This window comes from Pleurodeles waltl, chromosome 1_1 (assembly GCF_031143425.1).
Source record: "Pleurodeles waltl isolate 20211129_DDA chromosome 1_1, aPleWal1.hap1.20221129, whole genome shotgun sequence".
Lineage (NCBI taxonomy): Eukaryota > Metazoa > Chordata > Amphibia > Caudata > Salamandridae > Pleurodeles > Pleurodeles waltl.
In genome coordinates, this window is record NC_090436.1 from 128,688,523 (window position 1) to 128,702,844 (window position 14,322).

The window sequence follows — 14,322 nt, forward strand, 5'->3', positions numbered from 1 at the left end:
TGCAGAGTGGCTACCTGTACGAATAACCTGAAGATGGATCTCACATTTCTCTCTGTTTTTGGTATTTCTCCCTGTGTAAACCGCTAGAGGGAACCCAGTGTGTTTACAGCGAGATTGGTTCCTTTCCCAACTTATGCACATTGGGGTGCCTTGCTCTCTGTGCCCTGTTCCTTTTCCTGTTATCCTCTTTGCGCTTGCTCGTTCCTGGTGTGGCCTGCTCTTCTTCACCTTTGTACCACTACTTTGCTCTGTAGTTTGATATGTCTGGACCATAAGTGCTCCATCCTCCCAATTGCCATAACATGCACTGCAACATGGGCCAACTGCCAGAGAGGCGGACTGGCCCTCCTGCGTTAGGATGGTACAGCAACATGGTCTCCACTTATTGAATTTACTGAAAGAAAGATCTTCATGAGATTGCAGTGTGGTGGAGGCTGGGGGATTCTTTTACAGTGGTCTAAAGACAAGAGATGGGAGAACGATATCCAAATACAGTGCTGGAATAATGTGAGACAGAAGATAAGGCAGAAGGGACGGTGTATGAGAAAGTTTCGGAGATCAGTTGAGCCAAGGCAGCTATGCAATTATTCACTGTAAATAGATTTATACCATATCAAAAATGGATTCTGTTTATAAATGTCAGGGTGCGTTATTTCAGTTTTCGAGAGTGTTATCTACAAAATAGTTATTGTGCAGGTATGCTGCATCTAGCAGTATTCAACCCGAAAAAATATTTATGGAGATGGATTCTTTGTAAATGGTTGACATTTTCAATCTGTGCCATGCAGTTATGATTTACACCTTTCAAAAGAAATACATGATCACTGAACAGACGTCCATGGTCCTTTATATAAATACTTATGAACTTAATCCAAATATTTAGATTGTAAATAAGGAAAAAAACAGAAAACAAAACATACTTTCATTTAAAAACTGTATTGAACGTGTTAGTAAAAAGTTTATATAAAATAGTAAAATGAGGATTTAGGCTGGCTGCATTAACAAAATCAAGAAAGTATACCTTGCATCATCTGTATCCAGAATGAAGATCCATGGTTTAAAAAGTTCAGCAATACGTGAATGAGTTGCCTTTAGTTCTATAGAAAGAAAGAAATATATAAAAGTGTACTCTGTAGACGAATCAGAACTATTTATTATCTACTACTTATAATATGTTCTGCAATGTGCATTATTCAAAGTTTCTATGCGCTCAGCTGAGCTCCCCATCAAGCAGATACACCTTATATATTCTGCATAAACATATACATAAGAGAATGAATGAATAACAAACTACTGATGCTGTGCTTTTCATTTGTAGTTTGCTAGGTTTTGAAGAAGGAATACCAAGGGGTCTGAATCTCTGATTCTATGGCAGACCTGGAGGCTCCGATTATGCTTCTCAATCTTTACTACTCAAAACATAGCAGCCAATGAAAAAACAGTAAAATATACTACATTTCCCATGAGGCTTTGAACCACGCCTCCTCCTTAACTCACCAATAATGACCCTGTATAGTATACAAAATAGAGAGCCACCATCTTTCATGCCTCTTTCTTTACTGATCTACTGTCAAGATAAGTGCCTCTCTATTTTATCACTATTAAATTTTGCATGGTAATTCTGTAAACACGTGTTTGCTTTTGTCTATTTTCACCTAACCTGTATTCCTCTGACAGGTCACATCTCCGGCGTCCTGCGCCTTTTTGACAGCGTGACCACCTTGATATATCTGGTGCGTGTCACACCTCCTTTTAGGCATTGTTTTAGACCCTAAGGTGTTATCCCCACCCTTCCCTTCTTCCAGCGCCTTGCACAGCTGCATTACAATCGGCAGGCCCGCCCGGGAGCAAGGCCGTGTTGTGGAGCCCAATTGGGCTACGCGCATGGGCTTCTGTGAAAGCTGATATGAGCGTCTTTTGGCATTTTTGCCTGTCTCAGAAGATAACGGTTGTGGCGGAATTCCTTCCAGAGAAGGACAATCAAGTTGCAGACTGAAACTCTAGGTTCCAAGTGGACTCCAGCGATTGGAAATTCCATCCTAGCGTTTTCCAGAAGATCATGTTGTCCTTCGGTTCGTGCCAGGTGAATTTGTTTGTGTCATGCCTCAATGCTCAACTGAGCAGATTCTCCCGCTGGAGACCGGATCCAATGGCCTTAGCGACGGACACCTTTCTACAGAATTGGACGTGTCAAGTAAACTATGCGTTCCTGCCTTTTGCCATGACCCCGAGGGTCGCAGCTCAAGCCAGACGGCAGTTAGCGACATTGGCTCTGATTACTCTGGTGTGGAAGACAAAGCTGTGGTTCCCGAACCTTCTGGAAATGTCGATAGCCATCCTCATGCTTCTTCCAGTATTCCCTCATCTCTTCTTGGATCCAGTGGGCTCCTTCCATCCTCTGCTTCTTCAGGGCCAACTGACCCTTATGGTCAGGCAAATTTCAGGAGACATGGCAACATCAAATGCATTTCATCGGCGGCTGCCGCTTTTTAAGACCAAGCTTGGGCTCCTTCAACCTGCAAACAATATTCTTCCGCATGAAAGAAATGGGTGGGTTGTTGCCTTCAGCAGGCGCTGGATCCAGTGGGATCCGAATTAAAATATGTTTTGAATTTCCTTCCGGAGTGTGCCAAATCTCGATTGTGTTACAGGTCAGTAAATAATTTCAGATCAGCTTTATCAGCTGGGCACGATCTAGTGAATGGTAAATCGGTAGATATTCATCCTCTGGTGTGTAAGTTATTGAAAGGTGTAAGGGTGGCCAATCCACCTAAGCCTCTTTCTTCCCAACTGCGTGATGTGAAAGTTGTTCTGGTCTTATTTGACGCATGGCCAGACAATTCTTTATTGTCTTTGAAACAGCTTTCCGCTAAATTGGCTATGCTCTTATGTTTGGTCTCCTGACTCAGAGTGTCAGATGTTAGAGCACCGAACCTTGCAGGTAGGTTGTTTTCTCTAGATGGTGTTTCTTTTATTATCACATAGAGAAGATGGTCATATTCCTGTAAACCACAATTCATTCTTTATTTCAATAATAGTGAATAACAAAATATTAATGTGTAGTCCGGGGCTCCAACAGTCATCGCCCGAAAAAGTGGGATCAGCATCCTGAAATGGGGCCCCCCACAGCTCGTAGAAGTGGCCCCTTTCCCCTGCTGATTCCCAGGTGCCTACAGAAGAGAAGATAGAGTGGGCAGGCGGGAGAGCTGGGGGAGGACGGAAGCAGACGCAGGAGCATGAACAAGGTTGCATAGAAGCCTCTGCAGACCACGCCGCTCAGGACTGAGTGGTGCACCGGTGGAGTGGCAACAAGACCAGGTTTCCTTTGCCTTGGCCGAAGCACGGGAGGAGCTAGACTGCCACAAAGGAGAGAACCCTGGGAGGCCTGTGTGACAGGCAGCATTTCTACTCGGCTGCGCAGGTGGAAACGGTGCAGCCGGGTGCTGCAGAGACTCGGCACCTGACATTTTGTCATCGCGGTCCAGCAGAGGAGGCAGGATCGGTTGGAGACCCTGGGCAAAGTGAGGTACTGTGTGTGTTTCTCCTTCTTCCTCCCCCTGTTTTGGCAGAAGTTAGTGGCGGGAGACCTCCCTCCCCTCCCTTTCCTGAGCCAGTAATACACGGGGTGGTGAGCAACGTGGGCCCGGTGGCGGCCCACACCTCTAACCCCCACCTGATCTACTCAACAGCCTGCAGGGCATACTGGCAACTGCCCCGTGGGCATAATCTGGGTCATCCAGGGGGATGACAGGGGCCCACTGGGGGTGGTTGGGACCCTCTCCCACTCTCCCTTGCTGGAGCAAGACCCTCGGCCTGGCGGGATGGTGGAAGGCCACGGAGGCCTGAGCGAAACCGGTTGGCAGTGAGGGAGCAAAGGTGGTGGACACTGGCGGAGGAGACCCGCTGACAGATAGACTTTATAAAGAATTACTGGGGGAGAGCCGCCTGCCTGGGCCCCTTTTGTCTTTCCCTCCTTTCACCTGGTTGAATTGGCCAAACAATACACAACAGCTCCCGCTGTAGCCGCGATTAAGTCCTGCTAAGAAGTGACACTAGATGGGGACCATGGGGAAACAGCGGGCTGGCAAGGAAACGCATGCAGACAGGTTCCGTCACGAGAAGATGGGAATGAGACCCTGACACAGCATACCACAGCAAATTTAGCAGCCATAAAGGATACCAAGATGGTCCTAGAGACACAGATTGCAGAACTTGCACGGGGTGGGCCTCCTGCGAGAAGTCTATGGGAAATTAAAGGATTGTATTAAAGAAATGGAGGATACTTGGGACAACGGTCCCACAGGTGAAGGATCTCACTTAGAAGATGGCCCTCATGAACAACGAGCAGAAGATAATGGTGGGCAAGCTGGAGGATGCATGAAAGTAGGTCCCGAAGACATAATACATGCCTGGCTGGAGTCCCGTAGAAGGTGGAGGGCCCAAACCTATACATGTATACATAGAGTCCTGGCTGAGCGACATAGTGCTGGAAGGAACGCCCTCCAAGTTTTTCTCCGTGAAACGGGCCCACAGTATCCCAGTGGCTCCTCTACCACCGGGAGCTTGCCTGAGGCCGATCAGAGATCGAGACGTGATCCTTCAGATAGCAAGGAAGAGGGGTCCTTGGAAGATTGAAGGAAAGGAGATTAATATCTACCCGGACTAACCAAACTAAGTCCAGAACCAGAAGGGGGCCTTTGCCCCAGTCAGGTGGGCTCTGCGACAGTTAAATTTAAAATATGCACTGAAACTCAGGATTGAACATGGAGGGAAAACACACTTCCTAATGTCACTACAGGAGGCATGGGAATGGCTGAAAATGCATGGACTTCATCACGACAACCGGCACGGAGAGGATGGCAACGCGCGATGAACAAGGCAAAAGACAAAACGAAGGGCGACGAGAACCTGAAAGGGGCCTGTTGCTACTCCAACACAGGAGCAAATCAAGGCTGCACAGGTGAAGACTCTCCAAGACCTTCAGGAAAAAAAGTGGGACACCAACAAACATGTGGAGGAAGCTCACCCTAGATTCAAGCAGTAGTGGCACAGAACAGTTTGGCGCGGGGATCGGAGGAGGAACAGCTGCCACAGGTGACCCCGATGACGGCCGAACTGCTGGGCTGAAAAACCGAAGATCAATAATGCTTGAATTGCACATGGCCTACGCGGACTGGGGTTGCGGGCCAGATGGGGGTTTCACGTAGGGCCTCCCCCCTTTTGAAAGGACATGACAAAGGAACTTGAATATAGACAAGTAGGAAGTTTTCCACAGCGATGGCACCTGTTCATTTCTCAGAGAAGTTTACTAAATGGGAGGAACCCTTCCATTTTGGGGTTGGGGTTGATACATGCCATGAATTGGGGGGGTGGTTTGTTCAAAAATCACTGCACAGTAACGTAGGGAGGGGGTTGTTGGGGGACTATGTTGCTTGTTTGTGTTTTTGTTCTATTTGTTGAAGGGACAACTTACAACAGTACAACGGACGATGAGGGTCTAAGGAGGGAGAATCCTAAACATGTAAAAAGAGTATTGACCCTTGAATTACTACAATGTCTGCTGAGACGTTATCCCTCTGAACATGGATTGTGAATGGGTTGGGGCACAAAATTAAAAGGGGTCTAATATATAAGGCACTCTTTAGGTATCAGCCCAACATAATTTACTTACAAGGGACCCACCTGATGGATATGCAACATAGGGCCATGGAAAAGGGGACATATAAAGTAGTGGGACACGCACAATACATGTCGGGATCCAGGTGAGTCATGGTGCTTTTACGAAAATCCCTCCGATTTCACACAACCCGCACATGGGTGGGCCCATACGGCTGTTACATAGCGATATTGGGGGAACATGGTAACACCTCTGTACTATTCAATGCATACCTAACCCTGGGACTACAGGGTGAGGTGCTCCAAAAGATAGGTGCAGTGCTTACGGAAACTTCACCAGCCCATACACTACTGGGTGGAGATTTTAACCTAGTGATGGACTCTGGGTTGGCTAGAACCAGTAAAATACAGAAAGGGTACCCTGTCATTCATAAACTGGAGGGTTCACATATACAATGGGCCTCTGTGATGTGTGGAGAATCCTCCACGGACAGGAATGAGGATATTCATATTATTCAGCTGCCCATGATGTCCACTCAAGAATAGATTATTTCTTTACCACTGCAGAACTGTTACATAGAATTACAGAGGCAACCTACCTGGCACTCAGAGTTAGCGATCATGCTCCGTTGCAGGTGACTATGTCCCTGGGAACCTGAACACCAGGGGGGTGGTTGGAGGATGGAAACCTTGCGACTTCAAAACATTAAAGTGGTGGAAGATCTAAGGAAAGCATCTCAACACTATTTCACAGAAAATACAGGTTCAGTACAGAGTCCGGTGACTTAAGGGAGGCATATAAGGCCACCAGCAGTTGGGGACAGTAAGAAGAGACAAAAGAGATCACTCCCCTTGGAAAGTGAACTCATAGCATTAGATATGCAGTCTCACCAGATCAGGAGACAAAAAAGAGATGGTACAGAAAAGGGAAGAATATAATGTAGAAATGAAGTAAAACACCAATATCTTTTGAAATATATGAGGTGAGCAACAAGACAGGCAAATTATTAGCCTGGATAAGCAAGAAAGAATGAAGAGACTTATTTATTAGAGAATTACGGAAAATCAAGGGGGGAGACAATCAGAGAGTTCAAAAGTATAACAGAGGACCTGGCTACCCAACTGGTGGATTCTACAGCTTCATTGCAGATTGTCCCATGGCCCAATTATCCTATTTTCAGAGCACTGAGCTAGAAGAGGGTATCACTGAGGAAGAATTGACAGAGGCAATGGGGCAACTACAGACGGGGAACACCACGGGACCCAATGGGTTTACGATTGAGTTCTTCTGAAAGCACCGTAGGTGGACAATACCACACGTGCACGCAGCCTTAATAAAAGCCTTTGAAATTGGGGAACTCCCCAGGGATATGAGATTGGCAACAATTGTTCTGCTGCCTAAACCAGGCAAGCCCAGGGACCGGGTGTTTCCTGTCGCCCAACCTCACTACCAATGTTGATATCAAAATTCTAGCTAAAGCGCTGGTGATCAGACTCATGAAAGTAATGACGACCCAGGTCCATCCGGATCAGAGTGGCTTTATACCTGGCTGCTCCACATTATTGAATCTCCGGCAGCTTCATAATAGTCTGGCCCTGATAACAAATTCCAACAAAGTGAGCGCAATACTCTCCCTGGATGCTAATAAACCATTAGATTCCGTAGAATGGAGGTATATGTTTGGAGTCCCGAGAAAAATGGGCTTCGGACCAAAATTCCAGAGGTGGATTAGGCTTTTATACGATAAGTGAAATTGCCCGTCCTAATATTTGTTAATGCTATGAAGCGGCACAAGTGAGCATAATCAACCATCGGGCCTTTGCCTCATGGGAGGATCTGGCGTTCCAGGTGAACAGGGAATCCATGCATAATAACTGCTAATTACACTGGTTATATGGGGGTAAACTGGGACCTGCATTCAGCTCAGCAACAACGAAGGTCATCCAGATATGGCAGAAATTTACCAGAGAAATGGGGTAAGCTAACTGTCTGACCCCAAGGATGCCTATATGGGAGGGCACACGATTGCCTAAAGTGACAGCCTTGAGAGGGTTTAGGGGTTGGGATGTCATAGAGATATCGTCCCTGGCTGAAGTATGGGACGCAAATGAACTGGTACCATTTTCACACCTGATAAAATAATATCAAATGTCAGATGCTCAATGGCTACAATATGCTCAGCTGAAGGCAGCTCTACGCCTCAGCATTCCGGTAGAGTCGGGAACACAGGAGGACACCCCATTGGAGCTACGACTCTTGGAGAGTGAGATATCAAGGAAACTAATTTCTCTTACACTCTAATGAGAAATACAGAACCCCCAATAAACACACTATGGGAGAAGTGGAGAGGGGATTGTGGGGAGCTGGGGGAGGCTGACTGGGTGGAGGCGCTTATGTTCCCAGTGGAGGTAGCTATCCTGCATTGCTTAAACTAATACAATTTAAAATACTGCACCCTGTGTACTATACAAGATCCTTGCTAAACAAGATAGGGAAGGCATAGAATGCAAATTGTCTGTGGGGATGTGGGAACACAGCCACTTTTTATCACACCCTATGGAGCTGCCCTAATATTGTAGAGTTCTGGAAGGAAGTGGCATAGGCTCTGAAGCATGCCACAGGGGAACTCTCTGGAATTGAAACCGGAAACAATACTCCTGGGAAAATGGGGACAAACTGATAATACCAGGTATCAAAAGCTATTGATTAATATTGGTTTCATGGTGGCTAAAAGAGACATAGCTAGGAAGTGGGGATTGGGATACCACCAGGATACAATGAATGGTAGGAGGGTATGGACAGATGTCGAATCCTGGAAAGGGAAATATATCTGGCAGAGGTAAGGAAAAGAAGTATGAGAAAATATGGGGTGGATGGGAGGTGGAATATGACAATGTTTTGAAAAGGAAAGGTACCGAAGGGGAGAGGCTTTAGATAAGTATGTATCTTTGATTCTGTTCGGAGTGCAACCAATAAAATTTCATTAAAAAAACAATTGTCAGAAAACAAGGAAGGTGGAGCTGTCCCTGCCTTCCTGGCACTGATTTTTCTTCCTCTGAGGCCAGGGGCCGCAAAGGCAGTGCCAGGGGGTCGCAGCTATGTTGAAGAACCCTAAATGACGGCAGAAGGGAAATAGCTAGCGAGATCCAGAAATAATAAAATCTTTTCCAATGGTTTATTCCTAAATCTACGAACAAACCTGCAGGCATTTTCCACCAGCCGAGAGGAGATGTCAGCGGAATGGCTGATGATAGTCAAGGGTCAACTGAGAATTTACAAGGCATGGACAAAGTGGGCAGCTGTCCATGGGCCTCTGGTAAAGTAAAAATTATTTTGCTGGGGGCGTGGCTGACCGCCGGAGAAGATGGCTGCTACCTAAAGCATCTCCTGCCACCTACTGCACTAATCATCCAACATCCGCAATATAATCTGATCACCGGTGCAGCTGAGCCTTCGTACTAAAGGTGACAACACCTGGGGAGCCCGAAGATCTGCCGACAAAGATCCTATGAGGTCCCGGGGAGGAGGAAGTTGGCTAGGCCTGTGAAGAGCATGGCAGCCGCGGCCTCGAGTGACCGGAGTGGTCGTGGAGATGGGGAAAAATCCCTGCGGCTCACCCGAATAAGGTGCAACCCGAGCAGAGGGCCAGGAAGTGCTCTGCTTAGCCCCCGACACCATTTGGTAAAACGGACCCAGCCAGTGAACTCCACAGGCGAGTGTAGCAGAGGTTTGGCGGACCGACGAGTGGTGGGACACGCGGCCCCTCGCGGCAGAGAAGAAAATCACTTGAGAAGCGGCACAAATATCAAAAGGTGAGCGCATAACATCACCATTGCGCCCCTGGAGAATCAGTGCTCCCCCTGATGATGGTTCGCGGCATCAGCTACGTGATCTGCAACACCCTGCACCAGTGCTACTGGTGAGTACAGTGTAACAAGGAACGAAGTTTCAACTACAGCCATCGGGATCCGGATGGACCCTTCTGCAACAGCAGTTGGGGCCTTACTTTGGCCGCTGGAGGTCAGGCCTCTTTCACATGTGGTGGTGCTGCGGCGACCTACTCCCAGAGTCATTAAACAGACAAGCAGCTAGAAATGCTACAGGTGAGCGCTTGGACCAACTAAGGTAGTAATTACGCTGCTCCGCCACTGGGGCTGTGGTTGGTCACGGGGGGAAAGAAGCGGTACCAGGACACTTGAAAGGCCGTGGATACAGAACACTGTGCAACAGGACTCTGAATGGCCCTTAGCATAGACAATAATGACAGGCGGCAGTGGAGCCCGCGCCACTCATCAAATCAGAGAAATACGTGTTGCCCAAAGAGACCGCCCACAATGCAGGGGACCATGCTATGCCACCATCTGCAACGCAGTCCTCTGCGGAAAAAGGGCCCCTCACGCTCCAAGACATTATGGCACGATCACTGGGATGCACACAGCCTTAGAAAGCAAAACTGACTCTGCCTCTATGTAAGTTACATTGATCAGAGCTGACATCTCAAACATGGGAGTTAGAATGATGGATGTCGAGGCTACCGCCACCACCCTCTAGACTGAAAATGCAACCCTGAAGACCCAGGTCACCAAACCAAAGGTGGCCACAAGTGTGATAAAGGACCGAATTGAAGACTTCAATGGCCACTCCAGATGAAACAACGTGCAGATTAAAAGGGTCCTAGAGATATGTGAGGGGCCGATGGTCGACCTTTTCGTCAAAGAGCTTATCCTCAAGAAATTGCAGTCCAGAGGCCTCTCCAACTACTTCTCAGTGGAATGGGCCCACTGAGTTCTGGGCACTCCGCCCAAGCCATGAGCACCCCCACAACCCATTATAGCTCGGATATTCAACTACCGTGACGTTATTTTACAGATGGAGTGCACTGGTCTGCCACTTACCTATGAAAACTCAGTCATAACCTTCTTCCCAGACTTTCAATGACTTAGACACAGCTTCATGGTGGTCAGGGGAGAGGTTTGAGGGAATGAGAAATAAAATACTCAATGATTTTCCCGGTGAAGCTGGGGGTTGTGGCCGGGGGTAAGACCTGGCACTTTGAAAGGGCCAAAGATGCTTGGGAGTGGCTGGATGGTTGGAGGACAGTAGATGGCCCTAGATCAGGGACCGGAGGAGGATGGAAATGGCAAGATATGGACTAGCCTGAGGCATCAGAGAATTTAGAAGCTTTGCAAAGACAGCCTCACACTTTACCTAAGCACAGCATCTGAGGTGGTACAACAAGGGATCCAAGAGAGGGAGACCTGAGGAACTTCGCCCACTGCAACAATGCAACTCTGGGTCTAAATGCGCCAGCATTATGCTGTGAACTCAAGTAGGGCCCAGTCCCTCTCCGATTGCAATGTTAACGGCATGGATAAGCGGGGACAGTAAATGACACTCAATTTCAGTGACACTTCTCTGTGTTTTGAGGGAGCGGCAGGTGGATGCAGGTCAGATGTTGGTAATAGCCACCCATTGCTGAGGTAATATCTGGGGCGACAGGCACTCTGCAGAGTTGGGGGATTGAACAGTTTGAGGTACACCATGCAGAGAGGCAGGGAGGGGGGTAGTTATGCGGTGTTTATTGTTGTCTTCACATAATGCCTAAAATGTAAGTATTGCTGTAATATGGAGCAAAAAGTGCTATTCTTCACTCTCATGTGTGACATTCACCTCTAGCAGCCACGGTCCATCTATGACGGGATACCTAGATAGCCTGCAAGAGGCCCAGAGATACAAATGGCCAATCCACTGACAAAGGCATCTGTCTAAATGTTCTACTGAAACGTTAATGGGCTAGGTGATAAATACAAACGCATGATGGTTCTGTACTATATTAAGAGTTAAGAGACAAGCCCCAACCTAGTTATCCTCCAGGAGACACACCCCAAAAGGAATACTTATCAAGCCCTGAATGGATGGGGGTACAAGATGGCTGCCCATGCAGGATACACAACGGGCTACAGAGGAGTGGGCATTTTTATCCGCACAACATTATAATTAACCGTTCAACATACCTGGTTGGACCCCCAAGGGAGATATGTAGTGACAGCTGGATTGTGAGGAGATAAGCCAGTTGACATAATGTCAGTTTACATTCCTCCACAGCTCCACTACATAACATTCCCGGAACTGAGTGCCCTACTACTCCGCCTGCCTCAAGGCATATTATTGATGGGGTGACTTTAATTTAGCACTAGATGATCAAATGGATTGTTTACCCCCCACCCACTGGCAGACTCTTTGTCGGCCCTGAGACTGGCAGATGGATGGAACTTACATAATCCAACAACAAAACAATACACATACCACTCAGGGGCACACAGAAGTCTCTCCTGTATTGATTATGTCTTCACACTTGCACAATTTGCCTTCTACTTCAGTGAAATTTGTCACTTAGCCAGAGGAATTTCAGACCATCCGCCAGTGTGGGCTGTTTATGGTCTCCTGGATGGCCTGCCCGGCATAATATTAAATCCTTGGTACTTCAAAATAACCCAAATAACCCAACTAAAAGAAGGTCTATTTGTAGTCACAGAACACTACGTTGAGGAAAATGAGGGATCAGTGGACTCAGTGACAACCCTGTGGGGAAACATACAAAACCGTAATAAGAGAACAAGGCCTCTCCTTGACTGCGGGCCATAAAAATGACAAGAGGGCGCGACTAGAGATGTTGGAACTTGAAATCAAAAACCTTGGGGACAAGCTTGGACTATAGCTCTCAATACCGCCAAGACTAGCTATCACAAAACACAACACTGGCCCCACAAGGTTGGTGACAGAGCCGGGAAAGCTCCTGGTCTGGCTTGATAAACGAGAAAGGGTGAACCGCTAGATATTGGAGGAGCAGACTGACATTGGTGAGCGGGTGCAGGTAGATGGGAGGTTGCTGATGGTTTTTCTGGTTACCATGTCTGCTTATATTCGCCAGTCACCACTGCTACAGCAGAAGACTCCTGCAAATTGCTGGCCGACATAAGACTCTTGAGACTGTCCAGTGAAGAGAAAGAACTTCTTGAGGGTGACTTAATGGAAGAGGAAATAGTTAAGGCAATACAGGAATTAAACTCTGGGAAGGCAACGGGTCCTAATGGATCCCCATCGAACTCTACGAACTTACGGTATCCAAAATTGCTCCATACCTGCTTAAAATGTTTAAATGATCAATGACTAGCTAATATAGTTGTCATACATAAGGAAGGGAAACCACCAGATGATTGTGCCTCAAATAGTCATATCTCATTGTTAAATGCGGATGTCAAGATTTTAGCTAAAGGTTTGGCCACTCACCTACTGCAGGCAATTACGCCTCTCATTCACCCGATCAATCCGACTTCCTGCCAGGATGAAATACGGTGCGTAATCTACAACACCTTCATGGGGTCCTGGGACAGTTTGATTACCTGTAGGAAGATGCGTTAGTGCTCTCTTTAGACGCTAGGATGGCCTCCGATATCGGGGAATGTCATATTTATTTGAGATGTTAAACAAGTTGGCATTCAGCCTGCGATTTCTGAGCTGGGTTAAGCTCCTGTATACTGAACCTGTGGCCCAAGTTAAAGTTAATGGAGATATGTCCCCCATATTCATCCTTATTCTAGAACCACTGACTACTTGGATCCAACAGTGTCCCTTGGTTCGCTGACTTATGTGGACAGAGGACTGGGAGGACAGAATCTCCCTTTAAGCAGATAATATCTTGCTGTATGTATCTGACCCAACATTAACCTTAGACAGAATCATGGATATACTAACGCAATTTAGCATCTATTCTAGCTACATCATCAATTGGAAAAAGTCCTTCCTATACATTCTCCATGGAGATGTGCAGCAGCTGCTTTGTGATTGTGAAGCCCAGGTGGTTAAAGAAGGTTTCAGGTACCTGGGAATCTATGTAATGACAGATTCTAATCAGTTCTACACTCATTACCTACAGTGCCTAATTTGTGCTTGTTGCTTCTGGTGCGGAGCACCAACACTTATCTCTGAGGGCTGGCACTTATTTTTCTGCCTCAAGCATTTACTGTGAGCAAAAGACACATATGGGAAGGACTGAGGAAGAGAAAAACAAAAAAATGCCAGACAGGGGAAAAGCAGGAGGCTGCAAGAGTGAGCGGAAGGGGCATGGAACGGCTGTAAATGGATTAATGAGGCCCGAGATGGCTTCAGGGTTATGCTGGCTCAGTATTCTGTGCTCACACATTTAATTGCAGTAGCCACATGTTGCTCCTTGAGCACCGGCACGTTTTTATTTACAAATTAAGCACTGGTTACCTTGCTCCACCGCTCACACGTCTTAAACAGGATGTCCAGCATTGGAGGGCGTTGCCTCTCTCACTGCTGGGCACAGCAGCACTCTTTAAAATGATAGCACTCCCTCGCTTCCTAAATGAGCTTCACAATACCCCTTACTTCGTCCCAGATTCCTACTTCACAGAAATATAATGGAAGGTGTGAATGTTACTTTGGGACGGGGCTGTGCCCCGAATCACCTACCGTAAATTGACAGGATCCTGGTATGATGGAGGCATCACCCTCCCAGACATCTGGAAATACTAATGGACCGTGCAACGAACAGCGGTCTATTGCTGGATGCCACTTCCACTAACTGAACCTACTTTTCACACTGATAAGAAAGTCACGCACCTCAGGGGTTATCAGCGAGCTCTACATGGGGTGGCTTGCCCTACAGTCTTCAAGGGCCC

The 14,322-nt window shown here is 47.1% G+C and overlaps 1 protein-coding gene across 2 annotated transcripts in view; it reads right to left on the reverse strand.

Moving 5' to 3' along the window:
• The window catches only part of EPG5 (ectopic P-granules 5 autophagy tethering factor), a 568,130-nt gene that overhangs the window by 161,441 nt on the left and 392,367 nt on the right, over positions 1–14,322 (reverse strand). For both annotated transcript variants that reach the window (XM_069218853.1, XM_069218854.1), the window contains exon 34: positions 1,022–1,097. In XM_069218853.1, the coding sequence (XP_069074954.1) occupies positions 1,022–1,097 (76 nt within the window). The remainder of the gene's footprint in view (positions 1–1,021; positions 1,098–14,322) is intronic.